This window comes from Kwoniella dejecticola, chromosome 4, assembly GCF_000512565.2.
Source record: "Kwoniella dejecticola CBS 10117 chromosome 4, complete sequence".
Classification (NCBI taxonomy): Eukaryota; Fungi; Basidiomycota; class Tremellomycetes; order Tremellales; family Cryptococcaceae; genus Kwoniella; species Kwoniella dejecticola.
In genome coordinates this window covers 670,183-686,564 of record NC_089304.1, presented here as the reverse complement: position 1 = coordinate 686,564, position 16,382 = coordinate 670,183, and the positions used below count along the sequence as shown (strand labels likewise).

The following is a 16,382-nucleotide window of genomic DNA, read 5'->3' as shown; positions in this document are numbered from 1 at the left end:
CATTATCACCCATGTATGTGCCTGGATAGTATAAACTGCATCACAGGCATCCTCCATTCTATGTATCTATGTATCCATTGAGAAGTGCATGAGTCTATTGTTTATCGGCCAAGACTGATAGATCACCGAACGACTCGATCACGAAAGTCGGTACAGTTTTACTTGGGTTCTCCCCGTAGATCTGTTCTTTGGGTGTGACACCTCCCATGACTAACAGAGTTCTGATATCGCTGTTCAAACCGAATTCAATGTCTGTCAAGAGGTTATCTCCAACCATCAATGCACGCGATGGATCGAATTTGTGGCTGCGACAGAAAATAATATCAGCTAAAATGAGCTTCGACTTCAGCAAGCGGGAATAGATAGAAGAAAATTTACTGAGCGAGAATAGCATCCATCATGTGCTTATTGGGTTTTCCGATTACCAATGGGTCTCGTTTGGATGAATTTACAATACCGATAGATAACGAGCCTGAACCGGGATAGAGAGATCCGTGCGTTGGGAAAGTCGGATCGGTGTTGGTTTGAATCAGAACGCATTCGGGGTTGTTCCGGAGGTATGTCATTGCTTTAGCCATCTTCTTGTAATCTGCAAGGGCGAAGGGTAAAAGCGGGAATCATCAGTACCTGTACGACAACACCGATACATCGGAAATGACATGATGGGCTGAAGCCATTTTCGAGAGAGAGAGAGAAAAGGGGTGTGATATGATGGGACTTAATGTGGTGTCGGTGTTGTCTAGGCTAATACTTACTTATCCAGGAATCGAATGCACATAAGACTGCTCCGACCGAGTTGTCGGGTTTGAAGTCTTCCCATATTATAGGTGGTTTGAAATTTCGATCTTCAGGATCCTACATAATAATACCGGCTCAAGGGTATCAGCTATATACTCCAGCTTGCTAAACTCCTATACGTATAGCCGAGATATATGGTCAAGTAAGAAGTCACGTACACTACCACCGCAATGTCGTATACCGAAAGAGTCCAATTCTTCTTCTAGACCCTCTTCGCCAACTACGTAGACTTGTTTGTCTTTTGGGAAATTCATCACTTCTGCCAAGTATACTGCCGATGCGTATGCTGAACCAAAACATTCGTCCTATGCACATCAAGCTAAAATTAGCTCCTGTGAGTATCGTAGATAGCATAGGACATCCGGAGTGCATGGCCTGTTGGAGAGAAAGGCCGGACGTAGACATACGATAGTAGCTCCCAGTCCCAATTTATCGAACGTCTCTTTCAACTTCCTTCGAGATTTCGTACCATTATTGGTGACGAATATTATCTTCTTGCCTGGTATATCCGAATTGCACATGAGCTCCGCTCTTCGTTATGAGGAGGCTAATGGCTCACCTTGTTCCCGGAACATGTCAAGGACGATCTTGACGCCAGGAACGACCTTGGGACCATGGTATATCACGCCGTCGCAATCGAGCAAGAAGGTGTCGACTGAGTCGATTAGCTTTTGGTATTCTTCCCTAGTCTTGAGGAATGGTGGTGTCATTGTGCCTGGGTTGATCTTAGCCCTTGGAAATGTGGTCACAAGACAACGAAAGAAGGAGACCTGCTTGCCTAGCCGTCTTTTATATCTGTGCTTGACAGCAAGATGGGTAGATGGAGGACGAAGGTGTAGTCACCCTTTGTTCGTTATCTCGCTCTCGGAGGATGTTCCGGAAGTAGGACGGCCTCCACCAAATGCCTAGTGCCACATCGGGTGAATTTTGGTAATACCGCCACTGTAGCCCCTTCGTCTCGTGTCGCTACGAGGTGCAACTTCAACAACATACATCCATGTCCGCCGAGTGCTGTACCATTGATACTCTTCAGACTACATCTTGCACTTCCTGCCCCCGCGACGATATCTACCTGAGTGGAGAGCAGACACAAATAAGGCTGCTCTGGCAGTGTATCGTCATCTGACCTCATAATCCTGAATCTCTCGAAATCTACGACCAGACGACATATCCTCCTTTACACCTAACTCAACATTGATCATTAGAAGGCGAAAGCATGTCATCCCGTTCGGCACCACCGGAAGGGGAGGGCGAGGAGATCCGACCGTACGGGGACGAGCGAGACTCTTCAGAGGAAGAATCGGAAGATGATCCAGAAGAGGCCAAACGGATAGCGGAAGGATTCATAGTTGACGAGGATGACGATGACGACGAGGAGGATGAAGAGGAGGATGAGGAAGAACGAAAGAGGCGGAAGAAAGAGCGGAAGAAGAAGAGGAAGAGAGAGAAGCTCAGAGCGAAACGTGAGAAACAGAGGGAAGATCTGAAGTTGTCAGAAGATGAGCTGGAGTTGTTGAATGAGAACAGAGGATTAGCAGGTTCAAGTCAAGCTCGACCCTTGAAGAGATTACGTCGCCGAAGTGGATCATTAGGTGAAGGATCCGACGGAGACGGAGGAAGAGCGGAACCGACCCTGCAGGACATGTTCCGTGATGATGAGGACAGGGATAGGGACGATGACGAGGATGACCTTGGAGATTTCATCGAAGAAGACGAGGATGATATGGCAGCCCAAGGGGAAAGCGAGGAGCAGAGACGACAACGAAAGAGAGAGGAGAAGCTGAAGAGAAGGCAACAGAAGGCTTCTAAACCCGAATTAGCTGGTGTCGATCGAGCGTAAGTGTTGGCGGGCAAGCAATGAATAATCGCATAGAAAGATAGCTAATTACTCTGCCATTCACAGATCATGGGATGAGATATACGCGGTCTTTGGAGATGGACAAAATTATGATTGGGCATTAGACGGTGAAGATGGGATGGATGTAGATGACGATGAAGACGCGGCAAAGAAAGATTTACGCTTAGAAGACGTGTTCGATCCTGCTGAGATCAAAGCTCGACGTCTGCAAGATGAGGACAGAGCAATAGCCAATAACGACCGGCCGGAAAGGCATCAATTGGTCAACTCCACATTGTCAGATAACCCGGTCTTCGCTTCCGATACACTGTATCCTCCACCAGACTTAGCGGCAGGTTGGGCGCATACCAAAATCTCGACCCGTACTCAGTATCTATTCTGTGGGATGCACGAAGAAGGATCGTATCCTGTACCAACAATCGATAACCCGGCGCCGTATCCAGCATACCGACGTTTGGAACTTGCTATCGAATTCAGAAAAGCTGTGTCCTCCGCTCTGAATATGATGTTTGTCCAACATCTCGAGGTACCCTATCTTTGGCATTACAAGAGGGACGCATTCAGTAAGCTGGAAAACCAAGGTTCGTCAAGTATACAATTCTTAGAAAGGGATGAGCTGTGGAGTCTGTATAACCTGGGAATACGGTTCAAAGCTATCTTTGAGAGGAATCAACATACTCAACAATCTTGGGACAAGATCAAATCGCGTCGCCCGGATGTGCAGGATGAATATCTGACGACAAAGCTCTTGCCGTCGATATGCATGATGAGTATAGAAAGCGCTGCCGAAGGCTCAGAGTGGCTGTCGTATCATTATGCCCCGGACTTGAAAGCCGTGAAGGAGGACGAGGCTATAGAGGAAGGTGCGAAACGATTGCCGGAGAGAGGAGACAACGAGGACTTAAGGTCTGGACCAATAATGAAATTGGTTGAGGTGAGTTTGACGCGTTCAGCTGCAGCGATGAGATGCTGACTGCTGTCTCGGCAGGCGTATGGAATATCGGTATCTCAAGTGGCTACTACGTTCAATGAGCCAGAAGGCCAGCCTATACCGCCGAAGAATGCAGATAAGTTACCCAATGACTTGGCAGAAGAATTTGCTGGACAGGGTACAGCTTTCGGATCGCCGGAATCAGCTCTACAAGGCAAGTTCTCACACCTCCCCAGTGATGTTTCTGACCTAACGAAACGTCGCTGACCAATGCAATCGCAGCTGCCGGTCATATTCTGACCACCGAATTTTCAAAAGATCCCGCGATTCGCCAGCAGACAAGAGATTTCATGGAAGCTTGCGGTGTCATTAGTGTGACACCAACGGATAGGGGAATGACCGTCATTGACGAATATCACCTGTATTACGTGAGTCATAGCATTGTCTGTCATAGAGTGACAAGGGCTAATGCCCTGGATACTCACCGCAGAACTTCAAATTCCTCACACGTAAACCCGTCCAAATGTTCAAGGACTCCCCTCAATTCCTGCACATGCTCAAAGCTGAAGACGAAGGTCTGATAACGATAAACATAGAAGCGGACGAGAACGCCGTTCAAGCATTCGTCGAAACATTGGTCAGGTGTTGTCGATCAAATGACTATGGAGAGATATCTACCGCTTGGAACGCTTTACGCGCGGAGATTTGCTCGGACGTGACCAGAAAGTATCTGGTACCGTCTGCCGCCAAGTGGTTGAAGGAACACTTGAAGGGTGAAGCGAGCGAATTTGTCGCAGAACGATGTAGGCTTGAGCTTGAACTGGTCAGTCGCTTGTCTGCTTGTATGAGTAGTTCAGAACTGATATACGGTGTTCTCAGAGAGTCAATGTCCGACCTTTCTCCTCGACAAATATGGATCAAGGTGAAACCCCATCTGTCTTAGCATTAACCAACGGAAAAGGCGAGATCCGCGATGCAATAATGGCAGTCATGTTAGATGACGATGGCAACATCCGAACCCAGACTAAATTCGACAACCTGCGAGACGAGGTGGACAAGCAGTCATTTGTAGAATTAGTGGAAAAGCGAAAACCAAGAGTAGTGGTAATAGGAGGACTCTCAGTGCAAGCCGCTCGACTTCGTGACGACGCCGCATCCGCCTTACGGGAATTAGCCATGAGGTCATACGGTCAAAACCCACCCGTCGCTGAGGCTTATCAGTCTCACGAACAATACCAGCACGCTGTATCCGAATTCGACGCTCAGCTATCCCCATACCTCATACCTTTGATCTTCGTCAACGACTCCACAGCGAGGTTATACATGAACTCAGAAGAAGCAGAGAAAGAATATCCAAATTTACCGGTGAATGGAAGATACGCCTTGGGTTTAGCTAGATACACCCAAAACCCCTTGAACGCATACGCCAAGCTGGGTAAACAAATCGCCTCGGTGACTTTCATGGAACATCATCAGAAATTGATAAACACCGAGAAGCTGTTGATTCACCTCGAACGTGGTCTTGTCAACTCGGTCTGTTTCATGGGTATCGAGATCAATTCTTGTGTGGCGGATGCTTATCAACGGTCTATGTTGCCTTTCATCTCTGGTCTAGGACCACGAAAGGCCGATGCTCTTGTCCATGGTATACATAAACAGGTCAGTCAGACTTCATACGAGCTGGAAGAAAATGACGTGAGAGCGCTGACGTACTGAATCGTAGGGCTCGCTGCTGAACCGATTGGCTTTCTCCGATCTCGGTCTTTTCGGTCCCACAATATTCGAGAATGTTGCTGGATTCTTGACCATCGAAAATGATCTGAAAGATATGATGCTTGAGCCGGAGAACCCGCAAGAACAACCCGACCCGCTAGACATGACTCGAATACATCCAGAAGATTACGAATTCGCCCAGAAGATGTGTCAAGATGCTCTTGATCTAGATGTCGAAGATGTCACCGATAGGCACAAGTCCGAAGTCGTTCAGACCTTGATGCTGGACGACAAGCGAGCGCAGAAATTAGGGGAATTGAATCTGGATGACTTCGCTTTCAACTTGCAACGACAAGGAGAAGGAAACAAACGACACACTCTGGGAGAGATTGTCAATGAGCTGATACGTTATCGAGCCGATCGAAGACCTGCATTCTACGTTCCAACGGAATGGGAGGTGGTCACCATGCTCACTGGAGAGACCGAAAGAACGATAGGCAGAGGTCTAAAGGTTACTGCGACCGTACGAAAAGCTATAACGGCTCGAGTATTTTGTCAATTGGAATCGGGTATGGACGCTATACTGGAAAGAGACTATGTAGCGGATGAAGATCAACCGCCCGTCACGTCTTGTGAAGATTTCTTCAAGCCTCGTCAAGCTATCAAGGCGGTGGTGATTCAAGCTGAACCCAACCGATTCCAAGTCAGGATATCTACCCGAGAATCCGACTTGCGACAAGCCGTAGCGTTTATCCAGCCTTTCCGAGACGAACCGTATAACGACCTGATCCGAAAAGGACAAGCGGAAGATGCTGCAGCAGCCAAGAAACGAAGACAAGCTGGGAAAGTGAAACGAGTGGTGAATCACCCGAATTGGCATGTGATGAATTCAGGGCAAGCCGAACAATTCTTAGCGTCACAACATCGGGGAGATGTGGTCATCCGACCCTCGTCGAAGGGGTCCGATCACTTGGCGGTCACATGGAAAGTCGATGAAGATATATACCAACATATCGACGTGCAGGAGATCGATAAGCCGAATGAGTATTCGCTTGGAAGGATCCTGAGGGTGTCGGGAAGATACAGTTACAGTGATTTGGACGAGTTGATCATTAATCATGTGAAGGCGATAGCGAGGAAATTGGACGAGATTCAGAGTCATGAGAAATATAAAGCGGAAGATGATCTTGGTGAGCTCTACCCCTCCCTCTGAGTGATTTTAAGTTGCGATCGACGGCTAATTTGTGATGGGTGGCAGAGGCATATCTGAAGAACTACGTCCAAGCTCATCCGGGTCGAAGTATGTATGGCTTCTCGATCGATAGTGATAGACCGGGATATGTCAAGCTGTGTTTCCTGAACAAATCGACAAAGGATGGTGGTGTCATTCAGACTTGGGTAAGTGGAATCTCACTACTATGTAATCGCTTTACACTGTAATTCATCCGGAAATCGGAAATCGAACAAACTGACGTGAATTATTTTTTCGACTTCGATTGTTTGGACGTATAGCCTGTAGCCGTCTTACCTGGAGCGTATAAATTGAACAACGCCGAAGTACCTGGAGTCACCGAACTATGTAATGCCTTCAAGCTCCAGTATTCTGCGCGATTGGCAGAACAGGGAAGTGGAGGGAAGACACCTGGTATAAGGCTAGGTAAGACGCCTTTACCCGGAGGTAGAACTCCAGCATTGGCAGGAGGCAGAACACCCGCTCCGGGAGGAATGAGCGTCAACGTCATGCGAGGTGGAGCTACACCGATGTACGGTCATGGACATGGTCATGGTCAACCTCAGTTACAGGGTAGAACCCCGGGACAACATGGCATGACTCCGAATCCATGTGAGCCAAAAAATTACTCTTTCTTCTCTTCCAGTCCCCACCAGATTGAACCGAGCTGATCTTCTGTTTGGTTGTGGTAGATGGAGCACCGCCTCAAGCTGCATATGGAGGACCTCCGAATGGCAATGGATATGGAGGACAACCAGGACAAGGCGGATATAGTAGTGCACGACAACCATCAGGACCACCTAGACCAGGGTATGGAGGTATGACACCTTCGAATCCGCCTCCGGCGGGTATGAATGCTGATCGCGCGTGAGTCTGATTCTTGCATTTCCTTGAGCCTTGGAAAAGAGTGAAGTGAGATATGGTCAGCTGATAAAGCGAGGTTGTTGTTTTGAGTAGAGCTATGATTGCTAGACAAGGGGGAAGGTATTAGAGGGATAATTGTGCTCCCCTGAAGGGTTCAAGGACAGAATTTGAATTGTGAAGCCGAATACTATACAAACAATGTACAATCATACGGCTTCAATCCGAAGTGAAGTGATCATTCAACCAATTTGAATTTGTCATTATGCATTTTTCAGTCTCTTGAGATCCGTACCATCTCCTGGGTGGCAGCAGCTTCCGTGCACGTGTGAAGAACAAATAGACCTCCAGTAAGAGTCTTGAGTTTTCATATCATCGCTGAGTATATGCGAAGTGTTCAGAGTATGAATCTCATCACCTTTGCCTCCCCTTCATAGTCATGTATGACACCGGCGCCCTCTGTCCCCAAAGAAATATGAAAATATGTAACATCGATAAACCAATATATTAACAAGCAACAACACTGTATCACCTCGCCAAGTGATATGAACCCTTCTTGTCGTCGACCGAACCCCAGATGTGGTCGACCCAGTCCCAACCTCGGACCTTACCCCTAATACCGACCTAGCTCATCTGATCCAATAGACACTTTTCAATTCGGACTGCTTGTAAAGGACCTAAGCCATAACGAACTTGGGGAAACAAGTCTTGAAATCGGATTTAGGGTGTTTCGAATCGACGTGCAATTGGAGCCTGTACCGCAAAGGAGGGTGTATTAGCATTTCAAGGCTTTGCTGTTTTATCAGACGATCGAGATTCTGATCCTTTTGCGCTATATTCGTGTCTACTGATAATGAGGGGACTGGAGAGACTCGAAATGGCATCCAATGATGCAGTGTGACGTGGGAGAGAGGGAGGATGAACAGAGCAGGACCAGAGAAAGAAATGTGGGTAGTGGCTCACATGGGTTGTTTGGATGTCCCTTGGAAAGTCGCTTTGCAAGTATCGCATTGAATGGTTTGAGCGGCCTGCAAATAGTCCGCAAGTCTAGCTGTTAGCGGTGATCCCTTGTCATATGCGGTAGAGGATGGGACTAGGCAATGACTCGACGTTTGATAAGGGCAGATCACTCACAGCGTTGGACTTCAATTGAGAGCTAGCACCCTTCTCAGCTGGTTTGCCCCCGGCTCGGTCCTTTCTTTGTTGAGCTTTAGCACCCTGTCGCAGGCGGAGAGACCGATATTAGTATGCTTTGCTGAAGGACTGGCTCAAGTATACAAGCAAGAAGAGCGGGTTTCGCCTGGATTGGGAGGCGACAAGGTTCAAGGGGACATCTGGGTGTGTGTGTGCTGTTTCTCGATGGAGAGGGGAGGCACTCACGTTACCCATTTTGAGTTGCTTTGTTGATCAGAGAAGATGTGGGGAGAGTAGGGTAGAGAAGGATAATACTATTGAGGAAAAGGTTTATGGATCTGATTCGGTCGCGATAGGAAGAAGAAGTGAAAGTTGAAAATACGTGTTGGAGGGAGGCGAGGTGAGGGTGAACCAAACAAAAAAAGCTCTGAGCTCTCTGCATTTTCGCTTTTTTAGCTTTGGCTATTTGAAAGGCGATTGGCCTTACGTAAGGCTACATGGTCAGTGCGGGGCTGCAGTCTGTAACTGGGTTTGGCGCGTCATCAAAGCGATGTGTAAAGTACAAGTCAACGATGCTCATCTATCTCTCCACATACTTCGACGAAAGCAGCAACAAGACTTCACCCGGTGAGCTTTCCATCAGACGCAGCCGCAGTACAACACGATGGCAGAGCTCTCATTGGAAGAGAAATGTAAACTTGCTGCCAAGTTCGTCGAACAATCACCTCCGGGCGAGATCAAGTGAGTCTCTTCGTCCTTTATCAGTCTCCCTTTATTGGTATAAGGGCTGATCTCCCAACGTAGCGATGTGATCAATGGTGAGCAAAATTCACGTTCGGGATCTATATATCAAGTCCAGGAATATTTCGCTCACGCTGACGTCCGATTGATTTTCTCTTTGCTGCAGACATACGAGCAGTGATCAATGACGATACCGCTTTGATGCCCCATGTCTTACCGACTCTCCGAGCGTATAACCTCACTCAACTTCATGTAGTCGATCATCCGGCTACGGATGGTGTACCAGCACACAGCGTAAGTCTGGCTCCGAGCTCCGGACTGCGACATGGAAGACGGACCGAGCTGACTGGCTCGAGCTTGTAGTCTATCCTGTCGGAGGCCACTGTACTACCCGGTACTGAAGGAGATGAAGAGAGATTTGTCGATGCGGAGGGGAAGAGAAGTTTCGAATTTGATCATATCACCTTGGTGAGCTGAAGCTACTATCCCTGTATAAGCTTTATGTGTGCAAGACCCGACAAATTGACGGTCCTATAGGCGATAACAGATTATCAACCTTATGAATTACCTGAAGAAGAGGAGTCTTTCCGGTACGTCCAATGTCGAGCTGAAGCAATAGCTGCCTACTTTATGTTATCAAAATCAGCCAGCTGATGGACATCATCTTCAGCGCTGCACTAGCTCAATCCCTCGCTAAATACACTAAGAACCACTTCCCATCTGGCCAAGCCTCAGTCTCATCATCGCAATACCCACTCTTACCATCAGCGGCACCAACCTCTGAGCCCGCTGCTGCTGCTGCTGCGGTTCCGTCAGATGAAACAACGTCGGCACCTCAGGAGCAAGTTGAACCCGAAGTCGAGGCCAAGGAAAGCAAGACACAGACACCTGTGACGGATATCGTGGATGAGCAAGTGAACGAAGGCGATCTCGAACCTGCTCCTACGCCAGCTTCAGGTGATTTGGACGGAACCAAAGAGAAGGACGAGTTGGTAAGGCCGGAAAGTCTTGATCAACTCGACGAGCTGGTGGAAGAAGCCAAAGAAGAAGAGGAGAAGGAAGGCACGAAGTCTGAAACTGCCGCCAAGCCTGATATTGGGGAAGTGGAGGAAGATGGAAAGGAAGAGCAATTGACGACTCCCAAAGCGGAGGAGAATCCTCTTCCGGCGGTGGAGGAGGAGAAGGAGGTAAGGCCGGAGCAGAAGCAACAAAGGGTTGAGAATCCGAAATACACGTTGGAGGCGGTGGGCAATAAGTATAACCCGAACAATTTCTGGTGGGTCAGCTAATTGAATCGGAGTGTTCCCTCATCAAGCTGATCATGCGAACCCTGATAGGACTGGTCGCTGGCGGACTCGATGGGTCGTGGACAAAGCTGCTGGAGTGGTGGACGGGAAGATCAACGTCGATGTGCATTACTATGAACAGGGTAACGTGAGTCGCGGTTTTTCCTTTCGAGCTCCGTTCAAAACACAACAAAATCCAGGTCAGAGCCGACTAGATGCTCATGTGAATTGAGAACAGGTTCAACTCGCTACATCCCATTCTGCCTCGTTCCCTCTGCCGACAGAGGAAATCAATGGCCAGACGATACCCAGTCAAATAGTGACTACCATCTCCAAAATTGAAACAGCTTACCACCTAGAGCTGAACGATGTGTATGGTGAACTGGGAGACAAAGCTTTCAGGGCGTGAGTCTGGCTCCCCTGGAGCACGTATGGCCGAGATTGGAATTTGAGTTAGCTAACATGAATCGGCAGGTTGCGACGAGCGTTACCCGTCACTCGACAAAAGATGGATTGGGAGAAAGTTACTGGTTACTCGCTTGGATCAGATTTGACCAAAGCCAGAGCCTAGAGCGTGGATATACCTCATGGTGAAGAGCCACTGTGCTGTACATACCTGCATACGATGCAGTGTAGAACAGGAGAAAGTATGCATTCACGTGTTTGATTTTTACTCGTATACCTGAGCCACCATGTCATCCTGTCATCCGGTGCCGCTTTTACCCTGAATTTAGGTGATCGATTTCAAACATGTAAACAAATCAAAAAGTCAAAGCTCACCTGTGCAGGTCAATTGAAATGCAATGAATTGATCGCATGACTACCACTTGGCCACTCATATACCTTCATCTTTTCAAAAGTAAAACAACAATCATCATGTCGGACTATATACAGTAGGACTATCTTCATCCATGATTCTGACGAAGTAATCACGACACGAACGAGCTTAACGAATCGCAACGATGGAAGAAACGGGTACGCGAACGCGTTTGCTGTCGGGTTCGAGCTCGAGCACAGCAACGGCGGCGACGGCGTCTCCTCAAGATCAATCGGTACCAGCTTCGCCTACTTCCCAAACGGGCGAAGATGAGGATCAGACTCTCTCGCCTGGAGGTGGGGAAGGAAGAACATCTATACCTGAATCACCATCCGCTAGTCTTTTCTTGCGGACTGCAGAAACGTTAGACGGTCTATCAAAACAATTGGGGCATATCAAAGACGATTCTGAAGACTCGTTGAATAACGGTGTGACTGTTTGTTGTTGCGGGACCACCCTCGGAAATGGAAACGGGATTCTGTGTAGGACATTGAGGGAGAGGGAAAAGGTAGAGGATAAACTTAAACTTAGTGGTGGTGAGTCCTTCTTCATCTCACACTTCACCTTCGTGTCGTCCAAAACATCGCGAAATGAATAGGAAATCTCGGTTTCTCGGTGACTATTGACGAGTCAATTGACTGATGTGACTTTGCTTTTCTGGGGTTTGATAGAAATCGGGCACGCACTTTTACAGAAATATGAAGCTTTAGAACGTAAATATCAAAGGGAGATTGAAAAATACGAGAACCAAGTGAATTTTTCTTCCTTCCTTCGTCTTGCTGCTCCTTTGTCCGCTCTTCACGAGCCTGGAGAGTTTTCGGACCCATTCAATTGCTGATTCGTTGTGACACTATACGACTCCCTTTAGCTTCAGGTGAAACGGAATGCCCTTTTGGAAAGCGTGAGAAAAGTGAACAATCTTGAGAAAGCGAACACGCAGCATTTGCAAAAGTTCGCAGAGGTTTCAAAGAAGAATGAAGCTTTGGAAAAGGTGAGAGCTTGTTCCTCCTAATCTTCCTCGTTGTTTACGCGAAGGATTCTCGACCTTGAACCCCATAACTATCCATAACTATCCATATCAGTCTCGTGTTGTCCTTTATTCTGTATTATTCCTGCCCACCTGCTTGCTTTCGCTTCACTTTGGTCGTATCATCCTCACAATGGCAACGCTAATGAACATTCAGCGTTACACACAAGCCATGCATACTCAAACGCTCACTCAGCAATCTCTCACCCATGTTCGAGCGGAATTGACCTCGCTCAGAGCGACCTCTCAAAGGCAGAAAGTGGCTCTGGCTAGTGGAGCCGGAGTAGGAGAGCGATTAGCGGAAGCTGAGAAGAAATATGAAGATGCAAGAGATCTGGCGGAAAATGAGACGAGGAAAGTAAGAGATGAGGTCAGGAAGAGGAAAAGAGTTGAGGCTCGGATAGGTGGGTACTTCTTGTCTATCATGCTCGAGCTGTACCTGACAGCTGGGCAAACAGAGGAATTGGAACTGCAAGTCAGAACCGCAAAGAAGGAAGTGGAAGAGGTCAAAGAAGCTAGATCAAAAGATGCTCAAGATCTACTTGCAAATGCTAAGGAGAGGTTGAGCGAGTTACACAACGAGGTCGGTTATATCCGTCCTTGACCTTTCGCTTTCTATCGCTGACCTTCACGTTGCCTGTCATTTGGCCACAGCTCTCCGAGACATTCCACGCCGATTCACCGTCGGATATGCCAGAATACCAAAAGACCCTTGAAGATCTTGTCGCAGCCAATACGCTGCTCAAGCATGATGTTTCCGAATTGACTCATTCGTTATCAGATAGTCGGGATGAGTCTCGTACGTTGAAAGAGGAAGTGGAGGAACTACGCTCAGCGATCGGTACGATGGGGAAGGCGTCACCTTTCGGAAGATTACCTACTCGACTGGCTACAGAGCTTGGATCAGGTCATTCTTATCACTCTCGAACCGAATCAAGCCCCATACTCTCGCTAGGCCAAGGCAATGGCTACGCACCCAACGACAGGGGAGCATGGCAACGTATGAGCGTGGCTTCATCTTCCAGGACGGGAGGCATGAGCGCCTGGGAACATCACAGGAAAATGTCAATGGCAGCTTCATTCACCTCGAACACCTCGTCCACGGCGGATGGAGCCCTGATGTCTCCTGGTTTGGGTATGGGACCCATAGGTGAATTCGGTGGAATCTTGCTCAACGAGGATGGGAGCAGGACCGGTGCGCTAAGTCCGCCTCAGAACGGACGAGAAAGTCCGAAATTCCGAACATCCCCTTCAGGAGGTATTGGATATGTCTTGAACGGGGTACCGAAGGGGAAGCCAGGGCATCAAGTACGGCCGTCTCTAGCTAGGAGTTTCAGTACCAATACGGATAGACGATCGAGGAGATCTTACGCAGTGAGTGATCCAGACTGTATGAATGAGTCTGTTGGAAACGGGCGACACGTACTGATAAGCGAGGATAGTCACAGGGGGTTGGTCCGATTGCGGAATGGTCAGGGAATGGAGCTGGAGATGTATCAGGAATAACGGAAGAACCTCTTTCGCCCGGAACAGATTATTTCCGAGCAGCAGAGAAAAACCGAAAGCGTCGCTCCCTGATGTTAGCGAGAAGATCGACAATGTCACCTAACGAGTACACCGACTATTCGCCCAATGCAAGTAATACGCTTGTTGACGATTTGGACTACCCTTCACCCATGTCAGACTCAGCTTTGTCGAATACAAGCCCGAAACGAGCGAAGAGGAAGACCTTGTTACTGCTTACTAGATCGCAAGGCGTGCAAACGGATTCAATTGAGCAAATACCACATCGTGAACATGACGGAAGGTCTATTTCGGCCCGGGAAATGACCTCGACTTCGACTGGAACTTCGCCGATCCCGCCATCCGAAGATCATAGTGAAACCTCCTCCATTCATGACAAGGACGCTGGCCGAGCAGGGATTTTGCTGATTGTTATCGAACATATGAGTCGGATGTTAGCTAGACTTCGGGATGCCGATGTTCCAACCTTGAACAAACGCCTCAAGAAACACAATTTACCTGGAGATGTCGCCCATTTGTCCCAGTCGACCATGCGAGCCTTGCAGCTAGAAGTCGCAGAATTGAGAAATCAATTCAAGGGTATACATAATCTAGGTGGAATAGATCGAAAGGACTTCAACCTGCTTCTGAGGTTGTTCAAGGATGTCTTCAGTGATTTGGTGGACTTACAAGCTATAGTCAACGATGTGACTATCAATCCTAGCTTGAGTAAGAAACTTCAGAAAGCCGCTTTCAGAGAAGACACCGATAAAGATCCGCTGGGACCAGCAAACAAGGGACCCGGCGGTCTGGGCTGGATCGCTGCTCCAATAACGAAATTTTTTGTGACTCCAGCTGAGAACGATAATATTGACCACGATCACAGCAGGAAAGGTGGAATTGAAAGAGGGAGATTACAACCGTCCATTCCTGTGAAAGCCGCGCCGAAACAACAGGCTGTAGCCAGTGCAACAACAACGCATGTTAGTGTGGAATTCGGAGGGACAGGTATAGTTAGAAGGGCTACGCCTGCTATCAACACCGCGAATCCGAGGGAAGCGGTCATCGACATCTTGCCTCCTTCACCTTTATCCGATGATCGGTCTCAATCTGTAGATCGAGACATGGGCAGAGATAGGACAATATCGCCTGCGACATTAGGTGGAGATTCGGAGAATTCATTATTACCGCCTACGATCAGGAATGTCCGTCGATCCAAATCGCGAGCGAATAGGAATGAACTCTTGGGCATATTCGCAGGGGCGACCAGACCACTAACTCCGACCGGAGGAGAATCGTGGACGGTCCTAGGTAATGGCTTGCCTGGATCTGCAACAGCAACAACATCTGCATCTGCATCTGTACCTGGGGTCGGCGGACGGACGTTGAGATCAGTCAGTTCCCATGCCAACATAGGTGGATCCAATGGAGATAAGACGATCCGAGCTAAGGCTTCGAAAGAACGGAAGAAGATATCCTCGGTCGTCGACGCGATGATTGACCCGCCCTCATCTGCTGGTCATATCGACACCGAAGTGATCCTGAGCGGATCATATGAACCTGAAGCCCCGCTCTTGGAACGGACTTTACGACCCAGAGGATTGTCGGATTCAAGTATCAGATCGACATTTGTTAGTCAATCAATCGATCCTATCCAGACAGGCAGAGCACCCGCGTATACACCAGCCCAACCCGGAGCTGAATCGAGCGGTGGGGGTGGGGTGCTGCAAAGTATCTCGAGAAGGTGGTATGACTTCAGAGGTTCGAACGAGGTCACACCTATCAACCCCGACCCCGTGAATTCTGACGCCAGCGCTACGGGAAATCAAGGGGCAATGACAAACGAAAATGATACCGAAATCAAGTCGCCTCCTATCAAACCTATTCCATTATCATCACAATCCACTCGCTCCTCCATATCGACAACCACTTCTTCCTTATTACGAGATCGTGCGATTTCACCTTCGACCAAGAACAGTGTTATCACCCCTCCCTCAACCTCCTCGGGACCCACAATCGCAACGTCTCAAAGTGGATTATTCGGATTGATAGCCTCTTCTCTTGTGGGTACGTCCCATGATCTGGCCCTAGATTCAGATCGAGCGAGAGGGGATGAAGAGGAAGATGAGTTGGTAGGCGCTAGTTTGAGGCAAGGTGGGTTGATTGGTCGAGGACATGGACATGGGCACAGAGGGAAGAGTTGGCGATGAGCATGACCCTTACCGTTACTACGATTTCGATGACCTCCCTCGGAACCTCAATTTCTGGATTTATCATTTCTTCTAACTTCTTGAATTTCATGTTTCTCTTTTTTCGCAGTATTGCAGCTTGAACCTACTATCTTATCATGTCATACTCCCGCTGTCTTTGTATTTCTCTATAGTTGTAATTGTAACTGCTTTGTAGCCTTGTTAGCATCACCCATACCATTGGTATTGCCATTGTCATTATCATTACCCAGCCTGGATCCAACATGATACCA

General features: G+C 48.2%; 5 protein-coding genes across 5 annotated transcripts; 3 read left to right on the top strand and 2 right to left on the bottom strand.

Annotated features, from left to right (window-relative positions):
• Nucleotides 1–94: 94 nt before the first annotated feature.
• I303_103530 (uncharacterized protein) lies at nt 95–1,508 on the bottom strand (the record flags this gene model as incomplete). The annotated part of the gene is made up of 6 exons (XM_018406874.1): nt 95–305; nt 379–589; nt 756–855; nt 957–1,103; nt 1,206–1,297; nt 1,358–1,508. 6 exons carry the CDS (start codon nt 1,506–1,508, stop codon nt 95–97), a joined length of 912 nt encoding a protein of 303 aa, XP_018263682.1.
• A 506-nt stretch (nt 1,509–2,014) lies between these two features.
• On the top strand, nt 2,015–7,402 carry I303_103529 (transcription elongation factor SPT6; the record flags this gene model as incomplete). Its single annotated transcript, XM_065968776.1, has 10 exons — nt 2,015–2,634; nt 2,702–3,590; nt 3,645–3,801; nt 3,870–4,015; nt 4,078–4,410; nt 4,467–5,246; nt 5,311–6,490; nt 6,559–6,698; nt 6,813–7,143; nt 7,224–7,402. The coding sequence occupies 10 exons, from the start codon at nt 2,015–2,017 to the stop codon at nt 7,400–7,402; spliced, it is 4,755 nt and encodes a 1,584-aa protein (XP_065824848.1).
• Nucleotides 7,403–8,069: 667 nt separating this feature from the next.
• On the bottom strand, nt 8,070–8,781 carry I303_103528 (uncharacterized protein; the record flags this gene model as incomplete). The annotated part of the gene is made up of 4 exons (XM_018406872.2): nt 8,070–8,145; nt 8,356–8,420; nt 8,527–8,610; nt 8,773–8,781. The coding sequence occupies 4 exons, from the start codon at nt 8,779–8,781 to the stop codon at nt 8,070–8,072; spliced, it is 234 nt and encodes a 77-aa protein (XP_018263680.2).
• Nucleotides 8,782–9,190: 409 nt separating this feature from the next.
• I303_103527 (uncharacterized protein) lies at nt 9,191–11,124 on the top strand (the record flags this gene model as incomplete). Its single annotated transcript, XM_018406871.1, has 9 exons — nt 9,191–9,267; nt 9,331–9,344; nt 9,434–9,561; nt 9,631–9,735; nt 9,805–9,857; nt 9,938–10,543; nt 10,605–10,701; nt 10,792–10,958; nt 11,028–11,124. The coding sequence occupies 9 exons, from the start codon at nt 9,191–9,193 to the stop codon at nt 11,122–11,124; spliced, it is 1,344 nt and encodes a 447-aa protein (XP_018263679.1).
• Nucleotides 11,125–11,515: 391 nt separating this feature from the next.
• On the top strand, nt 11,516–16,110 carry I303_103526 (uncharacterized protein; the record flags this gene model as incomplete). Its single annotated transcript, XM_018406870.1, has 7 exons — nt 11,516–11,906; nt 12,042–12,121; nt 12,239–12,361; nt 12,555–12,801; nt 12,856–12,980; nt 13,052–13,771; nt 13,840–16,110. The coding sequence occupies 7 exons, from the start codon at nt 11,516–11,518 to the stop codon at nt 16,108–16,110; spliced, it is 3,957 nt and encodes a 1,318-aa protein (XP_018263678.1).
• Between the last annotated feature and the right edge of the window lie 272 nt (nt 16,111–16,382).